General features: G+C 32.5%; 1 protein-coding gene across 1 annotated transcript in view; it reads left to right on the forward strand.

Annotated features, from left to right (window-relative positions):
• MS3_00004974 (uncharacterized protein) overlaps positions 1–12,443 on the forward strand; it is a 68,097-nt gene extending 55,654 nt beyond the window's left edge. The window contains exons 24-29 of the mRNA XM_051212974.1: positions 1,625–1,906; positions 3,342–3,592; positions 4,953–5,060; positions 7,110–7,280; positions 9,462–9,569; positions 11,745–12,443. Coding sequence (XP_051068904.1) covers positions 1,625–1,906; positions 3,342–3,592; positions 4,953–5,060; positions 7,110–7,280; positions 9,462–9,530 — 881 coding nt within the window. The 3' untranslated portion in view covers positions 9,531–9,569; positions 11,745–12,443. The remainder of the gene's footprint in view (positions 1–1,624; positions 1,907–3,341; positions 3,593–4,952; positions 5,061–7,109; positions 7,281–9,461; positions 9,570–11,744) is intronic.
• Positions 12,444–16,287: the final 3,844 nt, after the last annotated feature.

The following is a 16,287-nucleotide window of genomic DNA, read 5'->3' on the forward strand; positions in this document are numbered from 1 at the left end:
TATCAATCGAGTTAAGTAGATTAACTACCCTGAATATTTGGTTATTGATTAATAATAAGAAAGTATGTGATAAATGAAATGGAATAACAAACAACTGAGATATAGCTTAAATAATAAAAAAAGATGTATAATTATTTTTAATTCTTAGTCTATAAATATTGTTCGACTTGATAAAAGATTGAACGTTATAGCAACACTCCTACGATTAATTTCGATTAAGGTCAATTTTTGTCAAGCCTTTTTTATTAGATTATTTAACAGACAATGACGATGTTATTTGGAGAGTAGCAATTCACCTATTTCTTTGTATTATTATGATCACTATCTTGTTTGTATAAACGTGTATTCTTGGTCACAGGTAGACAGCCTACATACATATCTTTCTACAGCTTAAACGTTAATCGCTCGATAAACCGTTCTCTATACCATATATATGTGCTCGAATCCCATTAATTGCTTTTGGCTAGCCTCGCTACGCCTTGATTTGATTTGACCAAAAGTTCACCTCTGTATTTGCTCACTCACATACATTAGCCTCTCTGCTCCAATTCTCTCGAAATGCTTCTAAAATTTGTAATTTGTGCAACCCGCTAGTAAACTGTAGTCGTCACTTCTTGTTACCTTCTGAATTCAAACAGCATTGGAATTTATGTAATAACGGTTATCAAGGTGATCGATTAACGAAGCTAAGCCACTGCAATGTTCCCTAATAGAGTATATATATGATTTATGTCTTTGTAAGTATAAGGGAACATTTTATCAAATAGTTTACCACTTGCACTATACTGTTCTAAAGCCCAGTAACTGAGTGACAAGATCAGATACTCAGTTAAATCACACATCCTGCATTCCACTGCTAACCATAATCTATTTATTCGATACTAAAATGATATAAATGTTTTTAGTGCATGAATGAGCTAAAGTGTATTTAGACAGAAGTAAATATTGTCCAAAAATTTAAAATGATGAAACTTTTTTAAAGTAAGAAAATCCAAGATCAGATTAGATAATTTAAGTCACATAAAATGATAATTAATCGGTAAAGAGAGGAAAATTTGTCAAGAATTCTCAGTTATCGCCTGTGTTCTGACTCCATATCTACGTATCTTAGCATACTAACATATTATTTACGTATCATTTCGAGGAACAACATATACTTGACATCATATAGCTTTGCAAACGAAATGATTCTGAAAAGAACTCTTCGCCGAGCTAACTTTACTGTTATATTCTAAATTTTATTAAAATTAGTTAGTTTATGATATTGAACAACCATCGTTCAATAATACTGGTATGTGACTTAATTTACACCTAACATGGTTGAACTCCGCTAGTCACGGATTGTTATCACCAAAACTCCGAGGATTACCTCTCAAAATTAGTTACGAGAGAGCATATGATTATTTTTAACGTAGAGAGTTTCATCATGGCTGAAATGAATAATAGCTTACATAATTCAAATTCCACCATCCCCTTATCTTAAACATCTTACAGCTTAATATATGAATCCGGATCATACATTTCTTTCAGTAAGCAACTATAAAATCAGTACGCATGAAACGTCGCAATTACATTATTTTTGGATCAAAGTTGATTATTGTTTCCTAATTTTTCTAAATAACAGGTACCATCTTGGGAAAAAAGTCTCAACACGCTAGTTCTTATCGTTTTATTCATGGTAATTTAATTGATCCATCTGCGCAAAATCAATCAACTACTACTTATACTGGCAACTATAGTAGTAAAAGTGACAACAGGAAAATCAGTAATTCAGATCATTCTTTGGATCGTGTTTACTTATACGAAAATTTAATTGATGGGCATGAACGTTCACGTTTATGGGATCATATGCAATTTTGGGAGGATACATTTTTTGATACAGTTGCTCAGGAAAGAGATATTTTAGGTAAGTAGTTTAAATAAACATAATAGTGGCGGCAATAAATATTATTTACTGTTTGTATTTGTATTGATTACGTTTCTTGGGTTTATTTACTTTGTAAAATTTGATGAAGATATCATTTTTTAATGGAAAGCCCATCAGTAGCAAACTGAACATTCATTTAGCCTAGTTCACTCATAGACACAAGTACGAAATCTTTTTTTTTAACATGGTATTTATTCAATCTTCATAAAATTATCATTGTTATAGTTATAAGCAAAGATGGAAGATGGTCAGCAGTGGAATCCAGGACACGAGTTTCGTCCTATTAAGGCCTTATCGGCTGGATATACCTGCATACCAGGGTTAATGTCTACTCCAGGACTCGAACCCAGTACCGTTTTCTCCAAACGCCATCACGTTATCCATTTAACTACTGAGTTCTGATAGCCACTACCTCGTGCAATAGGGCGACGTTTAAATGCATTTTTTATTGTTTGTTTGAACATCATTGAGAAGATTCAAACAAACAATACAAAATGAACAATGTAGTTGGAGTTCTTTTCGTCCTAATAGAATGAATGACTTGTCACTATGATTCTGAACTTACAGAACAAACGCTTTTCCTCCTCAGACTTGGCAAACATTATTAACAGATAGTTAATAGCTGATTAATTATAAGATCCATGTGAGATATCATCATGGAGTAGTTGTTACACTGCCAAATTTGGTCAGTTTCACTTCTACGGTTAGTTTGTTCATATTTTTGGAAACTGGAAATAAATTCCTTATTTTATCTCAATACATCAGCTATAAATCTCAGGAGTTATAGTGAATATGGTGATTAGAAACAAAGAGTTAACATACTTCAGTTCACGAGGTCGCGATAAATATTTAGAATGAGAATGAAAAATCAGAGAATAAGAAAATGCGAAGTATAGTACTCAGCATAGGAGTTGTCATCCATACTCATTTTAGATATGGAGTATTCAGTAATATGTAATAAAGAAGGTGAATTCAAAACTGTTATCATTCACTTAAACTTGTGGTCACATTGCATGGTTGATAGGATTCTATCAATACTAAAGGAATATACAAACATAACATTGGTAACTACTCAGTGATCGGTGATTGACCAATTGTTATAGTTTCATCCTTATTTGAGATTTTTCATGTCCTGAATAAATCTGTGTTGAAATATCAGACTATGAAAATAGGTGATTCTAGTTCCAACCTCATAGGGAGTACCGATTTTGCAAAGATTGCAAGAAGCATGCTTTTTGTACTTGATATATTTAAATATATTCTTCAATACTTCATTAGAAATTCACTACTACTACTACTACTTCTTAAGTGGTCGAATTGTCCTTCGTTTCCAAAGTATTATTCTTTGTACTTATTCAGTGTTTCTGTGTTCTTCATTTTACCAATGATTTCTTTTTTACTAATCATCTTTAAGGTTTAGATCAAGCACCAACGGAAATGCTTGAACAGTTTGCCAATATGAATACAACACAAAAACGTATAGTCATATTAAAAGAAGATCGTTTATTAGCGTTTTGTTTATATCATCTAACAGCTTATATGATTTTAATGAATGTTGATAAGGGTATATTAGTAAATCACGTGCGTCGATTGTTAGCAAGATGTCGTATTGGTTCATATTTTGCTGCTATAACCAGTCATCTGTTAGATAATGTTAAATATTTGGTAAGTCAGTATTTTAAATCAAAATGTTTTGTTGTTCAGTTTATGTTATGAGGTATGAATATAAAATAATGAATAATATTTTGTGATCTGGTTTGTCCGTGTTTCCATTTTGCCCGCTTGGTACTTATATTGTTAAATGTATATCAAAATATCATATGGCGCTTCATCGTGAAGATAGTTGACTTGACGAGTCTCTGAATAAAGCGATAGCCCAGTTGTTAATCAATTATGCTTTAAGCTAACAATTAACGCATTTGATAGAATTAATTTCATCAATGAATTTTATTAATATAACAATAACAGTTGATGTAGAATGAGATGAATTCATTTTTTAATTCCTAGGTTTTCATTTGCGGTTTATAACGTATTCGTACCTATTATATAATTTAAGGTTAAATAAGAAATTTCAGGGCAGCTTTTTAGCTTCACAAATGTGTGAATAAAGCAAGAACATTGATATTTGTAAAATAAAAATGATTCATTGTATTTTTTTAAGCACATTCTCTTCAGCTACCCAACTGCAATGGAATAAATTTGGTTAGTTCAAAATACTGATAGAAATATCAACTTTCTAATAAATGATTCATTCATCAATGATAAATAAATTTTAACAGTTGAATTCACAAGTTAATCTGAGCTAAACCACCACTAAACACCTGGAAGAATTGGACGGCCTTTTCGTTCTAGTATGAGACTCAGTAGTGCACATCCTTGAACCCAGAATGGTTATGAGACAGATATCCACCTTAGACAATGGATGAAGGATAGCGCAACTTCATGGATCGATTGAAGTTAGACATAATTACCGTTGAATGCTGGCTTAGTGGTCTGGAAGTGAAGCGTTCGTTCACGAGACCGAATGTTCTGGGTCGGAGTCCCGCATGCGGGTTGTGGATGCCCACTGCTGAGGAGTATCACTCCAGGAAGAAACGACCATACAGTGTTCCCATGTTTTCAATGATGATCTGACATAAACTGACTCTTGAGTTGAACTGTCAAGATAACAGAATTATCAAAAAAGAATTGAACTCTTAAAATACTAAAATCTCAAGAAATCCCTATACCGATGAATAAATTGTTTGCAATAACTTTCAACTAGATATTGTTTAAAGAAGTTTTGATAAATAACATAGTTAATAGTTCTAGATTATTTGGGAAATGTGACTTTATTTCGTAACATGGTTAAATATTATGATGAGTACGAAAAAAATAAGGCATTTTCAGTTCAACTTATGTAACTGTAATTAAAATTATATAAAAAGGGAAAAATAATTCATTTTATTGATTATTCTAATTTTAATTCACCCCTCGTTTATTCATTAACATATAAAATGACTTTTATCGTGCTTTTATGTTATAGGATGGAAATTCAATTGATTTGCTCCCTTCTATGACTAGATTAAAAGTATTTCAATCTTATGAAATTGAATTACTAAATAATGTATCCAATGAAGCGAAAATTTTAGAGGTAAGCGATTAAAGATAAAATAGAAAAAAGTGACAAGTCATAAAATGTATACAGGGTGGTTTTTTTTCACAGATTATTCTCATTTAAATTACCACTAAGAAACATGCAAGACTAAACAGGTGTTTGGTCTTAGTATAGAGATTTTCAACAATGTGCGATGACGACCTCCTCCCATCCAGGAATTTTATAACTCTTGGTGAACGCCTGTTCATCGGAACCATATGAGCAGTGTTCATTGGTACAATTTTAACTTCAATCCATTTGTAATATAGCGTAACAATTATTCAACCCTGTCTGATTTTCTCTAGTTTTAAGTGATATCCTAAATAAAATCAATCTTTGACGAATAGCAATTACAAGTTAAACCAATCTCCACTAAACCCTTCCAACGAAATTGGAAAACCGTTAATGAACTGATTTATTAGACAGATAGTTTATAGCATGGGCTGATTCGTGTTTAGAAACATTAAAAAAAATAAAGATTCAATAATTCCCTAAGCAATGTGAACCTATGACTCTGTCAGTAATTAAATTCAAAACCTATGCATGTTACTTATTGAGCGAATTAATTTTAGACTACTTAATTCTCTATTCAATGGTTAATTCATCATTTAATATGGAATGATGATTATAATTTCATTACTGAAATCTATCTCATTCTCAAAAATGTCTAAACTCCAGCAATCACAATTTTTTTCGCCAGAACTTCAAAGAATCTTTACTTCATATTAGTAATTGGAGAATTCACAATTATTGTTTGACTGATCTTTAACCTAGGACCACCAACGCTTGCCTGATATTTCATAATGTTGATAGTCATTTATGTTTATGAAATAACTACAGTGTAGTGCTAAACTATAACATTTTGGGTTATAATATTGCTATACAAATATCACATTCTTGCATTATATATTTGGTAAATTCAAAATCATCATCGTACACATTGTTTCAATTGACCTGTCACCTGACGCTATTATTTCTTACTGTTAAGTTGTACATTGGATTTTTAAGTCCTACAACTATAATTATATTCACTTATTTGTGGACAATAACACTAATTGTTTGATTACCGTTAGCATTTATGAATAAGAAATATCCAGTACTACAGTAAACTGTCAATTATCCATTTCAATTGTAATCATATTCAAAATATATTAAGCTTTGATTTTTGACAGTTCATCTTCACAACTGCTAACATTTTTGACCAGTGCTGATCACTCGACTTCTCAATTTTCATTATGTACTACACATCTGATTAATGAAATTTCTACATTGTTTGTTCTCTTTTCCATAGAAAAAAACTAAGAATGCGAAAGTAAACTAGCCACTGCGGTTCATTTTTGGTCGTTTGCAGTGATTCGTAACACAACAGACTGCTAGCTTTGTACAGAGCTACGTGAATAGTCAAGGTGGTTCTCATGTATATTTCATAAGTTAGGATAATGTTTTCAGAGCTGAAATATACATGTTCCAGATAATCTAAACAAATGAACAAACAATACTAAGAATCCCTAAGCATGAACAAAACAGCTATCCAGATCTCTTTCACTATCAAAGATTCTTCAGACGGTTTGATGAAAAGTAATCCCTAAAAGTAACGAGTTCCATAGTTTACATTACAAACTGATCTTTGTCAGACAGCTATATTAAACCGGGAGGAACGAGACAGCTGTGTCGTCCTAGTGTATAACTACTCAGCAGTTCTTATCAACAACTTCATAAAGGGTCGAATGCATAGTTTTTATGCTATGGTGCAGTCAGATAACCTTGAGATACCTTTGACAACAAACAGTGGTTTACATCTTCAGCTACAATCGACTAATGATTGAATGTGATCATTTCTTCCATTTCATTGATAGGTAGTCGCCCACTTATATAACTTCCAAGATGATGAAATCAGTATTCTTTATGTTTTAATCACAGTTTAATTCCAATAGAAACAAAATATAGAGAAGCTTGATATCACCTACTTCTTATCAAGAAACTGTAATTCATTCTACAGAAAGAAACAACCTTATATCCATCTTGTTTTTGTTTTTTACTTTTCAGATTTATGGTAAATGTTTAACAGTTCGTAATTTATTAGGTGAAATTATCAAAAAATTGAATTATGATCAACTGATTGATTTGTCATTTGAAGATTCAATAATTTCTTTAAAGTTTATTGAACAAGAAACAAATTGCGATCAGTTTTCACTGTTACAAATTCGTTGTGATAAGGTAAGGAAGTAAATCAAGAAATAAATAAATAGACATATATCAGATGGGTTTTGTGGATATTATAGTAATTTCAATGGTTAAGGTCATGAGTCAGCTGAAGCTAGACCACCATGGAAAACCTGGAAGCACCGGACGGCCGTTTCGTCCTAGTATGGGACTCTTCAGCAGTGCGCATCCACGATCCCGCCCCGTGGGATTCGAACTCAGGACCTATCAGTCTCGAATTGTTCAATTTAAAATTGTGCATTATCTACATTTAGAAAATATTTATATTCATTTTATTAATATTGTTTAATATTCTAAGTAAATGATTTGATTGTTCGCTGTTAAGACTGAATTCACCCTGTTTTTTTATAGAGTTAAAATGATGATGGTCTAGTAGTTAAGTGCTCGCGCGCGAAACCAGTAGGTCCTGGGTTCGAATCTCGTGGGGGGGGCGAGGTCGTAGATGAGCACTGTTAGGGAGTCCTACAATAGGATGAAACGGCCGTCCATTGCTTCCAGGTTTTCCATGGTGTTCTAGCTTCAAATGACTCATGATCTTATCCAAAAAACTCATCTGATATTATTGATGATTTTGTTACGACTTCCAACCTTTTGTATGTACACTTGATGGGATCATGAAATTATTGAGTTGACAAATTATTTTGATCAGACAAATAACTTGCCTAATTGATCATGTATAATTAGCAGAAATCATAATTTCTACTGGTTCATAATACCTCTTTGATTCTTAACGGTCAAGTAATTGATTAACCAAACTTTTGGAAAGTTAAAACATATATAAATGATTAATAAGTTAATTAAAGCCATCATAAAAATACCGTAAACCAAATATGTAATAAGTACGCAATAGTAAAAAAAGATGTAATGATTCACCGTTTGATGGTTATGATAGTTTCACCTTTGCTCAAATATCCACTCCTGTCTAACACGTTGAAATTAATAAATTTGTTATACATTGTTAACCGAATGTTTTCTATTGCTATATAACTAGTTGAGAGTGTAGTATAAATTTGTATGTGCATATTTATGAGCCATATAAGTGGATACGGAGTAAGAAGAATTTGGGATTTTAAAGCTTTATTTAAAACATTAATCTATCACATTATTAAACTGATTACAATCATCATCTGTAAACCTGATTTTGTAGATTTTATTTTGATCTGTAGATAGTGTTCATCATTGGACGGTTTCATTCGGAATACAATTGAATACTGGAAAATAGACTGTGAAGCTTTTTGTCTTAGTACGGGACTCCTCACAAGTGCACACCCATAGCTCGATCAAGGATCGAACTCGTAACGATCAGGTCTTGTGCCGAACAATCATTTTTAGAACCACTGGGTTTTCATTTCATGATATACAAATCCAACTGCAGTCAAATTGTAATATCATGGAATGATCATTTAATGCTTTCAATAAAGACTGTTTCAACCTAGATCTATTGGAATTCCACAGACCAACACTTCCCACTAAAACTTCAGGGACTTATCTCGAGATGAGTCTTTATTAAGCTGGCTTTTATAGTTTATACTAAATCAATAACTTGAATATATTTCTTAAAATAATCGTAATTACTTGGTTTATGTTTTATTGCAAATACCCGAACTGTTTAGTTATGAAGATGCTTTTAGTAGTCTGTCTTGGTTCAGCTACCAGTCTTAAGATTGTCGTATAAACACGACAACCGAGGTTTAAAAACTTTAGTTCAAGACTTACGGCCACTACATTAGATTATCTTCTTTATTTGAGAAGCCTAGCCCGCCTGGGCTTTGTTTTAATCCCAGAGATGAGAAATAGTTAATTGTGTGGGCACGATAAAGTGAAGAATGGTAGGAAAAACTCTAGTTTCCAAAGATGTTTCAAATGGTGAAATCAAAGGTAAGACCAGTGAAATGCTGCAAATGAAAATAATTTTAGCTCAATAGCTTGATGTACTCTACAAGTCGTGGAATTCAGTTTTGTAGATAACCTTCGTTAACAGTTGATCTCACTTTGTGTACCGTCGAAAATCAGGGGAAATTGAACAGCTGTTTCGTTCTAATATGAGATCATTTAGCAGTGGTGCACCCATTATACCTCGTGGGATTGAACCCAATGAGTTATAAATGTACATATATATTTATCATTTTAAGCTAGATTATGCATGTACACTCTATTCACCTTTTTTTGACAAAGGCTAAACAAATATGTCATACAATCGAAACATTAATTCAAAGAAGTGATCTTGAAAATTCTCAACAATAACTGTTTCCATAGCCGTATTTTAGTCAATCATTTATCAAGGTAAGTTTTTATATGTTATATTTTGGAATCTGTTGGGAACTAAACTGTAAAATTTGTCTAGATAACTCGTTAAATATTCTATCGACCTGTTTGCATTCGTGCACATTCTCTATCCTTTTTAAACATAAGATGCCAAAGATATATATATATATATAAACTCGATTCCCTCTTTTATGTGAATCGCAATAATGGTAATACCATTTTAGAAAAATGTCAAAACTGTGGAAAATATTAGTCGTATTCTTTATGTGGTTTCCGGCAGCTATATGCTCACAAAATGATAGTTGCATTTGATATCAGACGAAATGTTTGTTATTGCCACAACTAGTCAGTATATATGATACGTGTATGTGTGTGTTTGTTGACAGAATTAACAGATTTGAATATTACACTGACAATATCAGGGAATTAGCAGTAAAGATTACTTTAGTCACCAGTAATGTCCCCACAACAACGGTAACCATTTTTTAATACCCCCCCCCTTTAATCGTCATTTCTGACAAAACATTCATTGGACTCTTGATATTCACCAATAAATAATTAATCGATAAAAATGTCGGTACAGTGACTTTTGTTAATATCTTTTAAACCTCCTAAATCCTTTGATAATATGATCATATTTTTCTCAACTATAAAATGAAAGAAACATTCTTCCTTTGACGAGATCGAATAGGGGATGTAAACAAATATCCTTTCACCCCCCCCCTTATAAATGTCTTATACTGATGGTTTTTTGTTATTATTACATTGTGATTTAAAGAAATATGGTTTGAAAAATTAATCATACTTCCTTCTTTCACCCTCCATCACACTAGTCTCTATCATCATTATTATTACTGTCAATTGAAGAATCGGACATGATGTAGAGTGGTGGATGTTGGAAACATTGACTTTGTGGTTATTTCTTTTAATCTTATAGGTCTTCCATTTCTTCTATTTGTCTTTGTTGACCTTATTACAGTAACGTTATATGTATATTTTGAAATGAAAGATTTAAACTGATATCTTACAAGATAATTTATAAAAATATACATGGGGATAAGAATGAAAATCTAAAGAGTAGATCATACAAAAAAATAATAACAATACTAACATTGTTAGAGATTTTAATGTACATGTATGTAATTTTCAAAAGAAATAGGAGCTTAAAATAAAATCCAAAAATTGTGAATAAACTAAGAATTTATCTAATGTGGAGATGCAGTTAATATTATGATAAGATTATTTTTTATTTTTGACGATTTTGTTATCCTAATAGTTGAATTCTCAAGTCATTCTAAGCTGGACGACTATTGAAAACGTGGAAGCTTTGGATGACCGTCCCGTCTCAGTATGAAAGTCTGCGGCAGTGGGCATGTGGGACTCGAACCTAGGACCTTTGGTCTCGTGCACGGATATTTCATAGCTAGACCACTGAGCCGGCATTTAGCGGTGTTAATGTCTAACTTGAATCGATCCATGAAGTTGCGCAATCCTTCATCCATTGTCTGAGGTGGATAACTGTCTCCACGTGACACGGATTAGACTCCAATGGTCATGGCTTCTCGTTAGAACTTGTGAACTGAAATGTTAAAATACTATAATCTCCACAAATTCTCATAATGATTTTGTTATACTCCGTAGCGAATGCTTTAATTGAGGAACTTCGATTAGTGTTCTGGAAGAATACGTTCCATAAGTGTTAAATCAGTTTGTACCGACAGCCCCGATAGTCTCTATAGTCATGTTGACTGTCCTATTCTACTGATTTCTGATCATCTGACCGACTAACCATTTTTATCTGAACCAACAGATCTAATCCATGCCGATTTGCCTGTTAAGTGGTATGGCATTCAGATCAATCAGAGATAGATTCAATCTATCAACCTGTGGGGAAAAGGTTAATTAATTACAACAGAAACGTTTAACCAACAACTTGAATACATCAAGAAACGAAAGCAACAAAGTCTACAAGGAAAGCTAATCATAAGACCACTAATACGAACTGATATAACACTTGTGGAGTAAATGAAATGCCCACTTTTAGATGATATAAGTGCTGAAAATGTTACTCAGGGTGACGATGAAAGATCTACACTTAATCCAGCTAACTAAGAGGATACAACACCCTCAGTATAAATAAATCTATATATAATTTAATGATACTATATCGTTTGTTTTTTGTTTCTCTTTAAGAAACTGTCAACTGTCGTTAAAACTAATTTCTCTCACTCCATTTCAATACATCAAACAAATATTGACAAAAATCTCATTGACATCTCAGAGAATAAATAAACCAGGCGGCAGAGATTAATGAAACAACAAAGTTTTGTTCCTCACTTATTCATAATGTGTAACTAATTACTCATTATTATTATTATTATTACCGTTATTACTATTCCGTAGTAAAAATACTAATACTTACTATCTTAAATAAGTATCCAGTGTGAAGTTATTTTTCCACTCAACATTGTTACAATATTTAAATATTATTATTGTCCCTTCTATTATTTTTCTCTTTTGATGTCTATTTGTTTCCTGGTTTGGAATAAAGAATATTTAGAACATTTCCTGAAAAAAATGTTGTGTATCATTTAAAAACAGCCGTGTGACATCATAAAAGTGACATTTGTTGTTACATAGGTCATCTTTTGTTTTTAGGATGAATCTCTTTCGTTCTCTCTCGCTGCCTTTCTACTTCTTGAAAAAGTTTTTTTCTACCGTCCATACTCATAAACTTAGACTTTCCCTATATTTCATGTGTGTATTTATATGTGTGTACGTATATTGTTCATTCTATTTTCACACTTCTTTTGTGATATAATTTGATTCTCTCATACACATTTTTATTGTGGATAATTGTTTCATGATTATTTATACATAAATAAATTTTTCAGTACTTTTAAGAAACTGTGGTTGTTGTTTATTGTTTTAATTGTCGGTTAAGGGGTATCGTAGAAATTTTTCTTAATTTGTAGGTAGGTTGTTTGCATCATAAGTTATTGTCAGTTGGAATGTCAGTAAATGTCAACGAGCACTGAAAAGCTATATTTTATCCTATTATGGGACATATTATTTACGAGCTCATGACGCTTTCAGGAGTCAAACCCAAGTTCTTAAGGTCTTGTGATGGGGTTATTACATTCCAACTAATGTACTGCTAATTAACTACAAGGGTACATTTCCAATTTCAGTTGATACTTGACACCGAGTGGGTATCTTTATCGTTCTAAACTAACCAAGTTTTTGGATATTCTTTATCAGAAATTATTATGTTGATTTAGAATATACCGAATTCAGTCCAAGCTTATGATTATATCTTAAAGTAGCTAAAGTTGAAGATCTGGATCACCGAACTCCAAATCCCTGGCTTCAAGTTATTGCATCCATAATGAGATTTGGAGATTTCGGGTTCAACCCCATGTACAGTCGTGGACGGATTGTGATATAATATGCCAATCAGAAGTAGCTAAATGAGGTCACTCGAGAACAATCAGAAGGGACCTGAAGAGTAGAACTGTATATGTATGAGTATTTGTGCATATTATTTAGTAGCCCAACAGACTTTCTCTCGCATTCTTGTGTTCTTGCTCAAGTAATTAGTTTTGAGGGTTAGGGAGTAGAACGTTCTATATCAGTATTAGATCTCAGACACCACCCATCATAACAGATTACATCACTTAAGATTCTCGGACTATGATACATTGAATAGCCTACATCTCGATTTATCTGAAATTGAAAGACTATTGAAACCCAGAATGCTTATTCGTGCTGTTATAGGACTCCTCAGCAATGTGTATTCACAAACCCACCGGAGAATCAAACCTACGGGTTTTGAGGTGAGCGCTTAACATGGATGGATGGATGAACTCTTTAAACACTTACTGAATTTCAGTTGTTTTTCAGTTGATATCAACCATCATTAAACCGCACTTATCGATTTCAAAAATATGTCCTGGGTTCAAATCCCACGGGGCGGGATCGGGGATGAGCACTGCTGAGGGGCCCCATACTAGGACGAAACGGTCGTCTAGTGCTTCCAGGTTTTCCATGGTTGTCTAGCTTCGATTGATTCATGAATTCGACTATTAAAATTGCTATAATATCCACAAAACCCATCTCTGATTATAATTGTCTAAAAGTTAGAGAAAAATAATACGGTGAAAAGAATTTACGGATCAAAAGTATTGGAGATAACTGTTCACGTGACAGATATAAATTGGAAGGTAAAAAAGGGAATGCGTGATAATAACTGAATTATCATTATAAAAATTTTAAAGTAAGTGTTAATGTCTTAATACAGAGTAAGAAAAAAATCTAGGGGAGTAGTTAGTTCTATAGAAATAATAAGCGATTGCATTTGGTAGTTTTGTAACTAACATTAAGGTTTGTACAATTGATATGCTAATGTTTTTGCATTCATAAATTGTTGATTGGTGCTTATTTTCAGTGCATTCATGTGACTGTGTAGATAATTTCAGAAAATAATTCCAACTGAACAACCTGATCAGAATTCATGAAATGTTTCAAAGATGAATCGAACATTGTTTTGGACTCTCTTTTTGAAAGTAGTATTAGGTAATCATTTTATCCCATTTAAGGTTTATAAACAAGATATACTTACTATCCAGTACTGATTTTTACATTGGGATGTGAACCTAGTACCTGGTACTTCATACCAGTTGAATAAGTTAATGGTTACTTGAAATCATTGGTTTAGTGAACAATGCGTTGATGTTTGAATCTAAAATTACTGGGTTTGAGATCAAGTGTGAATATCAATACTGGAATGAAGGTACATCCAGCTGTAGAGTTCTCAAATGTAATGAAATATACACGTTATCCCGCTTATTGTTTATGTTATACCCCGATGAGAATAATGAATGGTAACTTTTGAAATTCATTTATGGACCAATACTATACGTATATTTTTATCGTAACAAAGGAGGGAACAGATAACTTGTTGAAATATCTAGATGGAGGAACAAGTAGCCCAGATATTCAAACAGGCCACCTTTTCCTTCTATATGCATATCAATAATAGTAGATATTGTCACGTTACGTTGTAATATTAAAGCATTTCATTACATACTTGTTATTATCCCTATGAGAATAATGAATGATAACTTTTGGGACCCATTTATGGACCAATACTATACGTATATTTTCTTATCGTATAATTGTTAAATAACTAAACTATTCATATTTGTGTTCCTCTTATTAGAAGCTTTATTTTGATCTATGAACTATTATTATACGATTTACCATTCTTGAGTTATACCCAGTCTATCAATTACTATCTCCCACATTCACAGACACTTTTGGCTAAATCTTGTACGAATGTTGTTCCTTATTTTATTGGTATGATGTAGTCTGTCTGATTGGTAAATAAACTCAGTATGTTTGAAATATAATGATTCATATTGCAGAGGCTAAGATTGGTATTCTGAACTTAACAGGCAGGGCTAGGTGGAAAGTAAGACCGATAAAAACTCTAGACTGCTCATACTTATTTTATGCGTTATTGGTCCGATCAATAATTCACTGTTCTCTAATTGACAGTATCATTATGTTATACATTTTAATAGAGACTCAGTACATACAAGTTATAACAGTTTACATCTTTAATTTCTTTGTCTATAATTAATTTATATCACTGAGATATTGGTTGTTTATTTTTAACATACAATCAAATAACGTATTCGTACTAATTAGAAATAGTGACATTCAGTAACTAATCAAGTGTCCATTAGCCCTAGTAGTTCATTTTACAAATTGTATATAAATCGAAACTAGAAACAAAACAAAAATATTGTTAATTTATGCTTAAAATCTTTTTTTTGTTTTATTAGTTCTTTTGGGAAAGAAAAATGTGTACTTCTGTTTACCAGGAATAAACAATTCGAAAAACAATCGATATAGATGTCTAAATTTATCTTGTTAAATGCTAGAACAAATAATATTGTCATATTTTAATGGATAGAATATGTTAATTATTTGACAACGGTTCAATAAGAAGTTCTATAATCGAACACCTTATGAACACAAGTCATTCAATGAAGACAGACTGTGCGTTCAAAGTCATCTATAAGGTAAATAGAAGTCTTCTTAAGACAATTAGATTGCATCTTCTTTGCATTGCCGAAGCGATAGCTATATATCTGGAAAAACCAGAATTGTGTGTGCAAAAGAGATTAGTACATTCTCTTCTTTTACCATGGTCCTAATCAGGACTCAGTAGCTGAGTGGATAACGCGATGGCGTTTGAAGCGAATGGTACTGGGTTCGAGTCTCAGAGTGAACATCAACTCAGATGCAGGTACATCCAGCTGACGAGTCCCGAATAGGACGAAGTGACGCGCGTTCTGAATTCCACTGCCAGACACTATCCATTATTGCTTACAAAAAGCTTGTGAATTAAGGCAATATCGAGGCATACGCACAGTATGCACATATGCCAATAACAGACTGATCAATTGCAGTCTTAAACCTGTAGTGACTCACATTTATCACGAGAACACGACTGGTTTAATAAAAACAATTATTATTATAACCAACTGTACCAGTGTTTGTTTTAACGTGCTTTTGTTTGACTGTGCTAATGACAGCTATTTTGTGCTTCCATTACCTTCCATCATTGTTCCGCGGTTTTTGGTACTGTTCGCACGTACTCCTGTCTTCTGCTTTCACTTGTACCATTTCTTGGCACGATCTCGGTATTCGTTCAATACCACGAGAT

Source organism: Schistosoma haematobium, chromosome 3 (genome assembly GCF_000699445.3).
Source record: "Schistosoma haematobium chromosome 3, whole genome shotgun sequence".
Classification (NCBI taxonomy): Eukaryota; Metazoa; Platyhelminthes; class Trematoda; order Strigeidida; family Schistosomatidae; genus Schistosoma; species Schistosoma haematobium.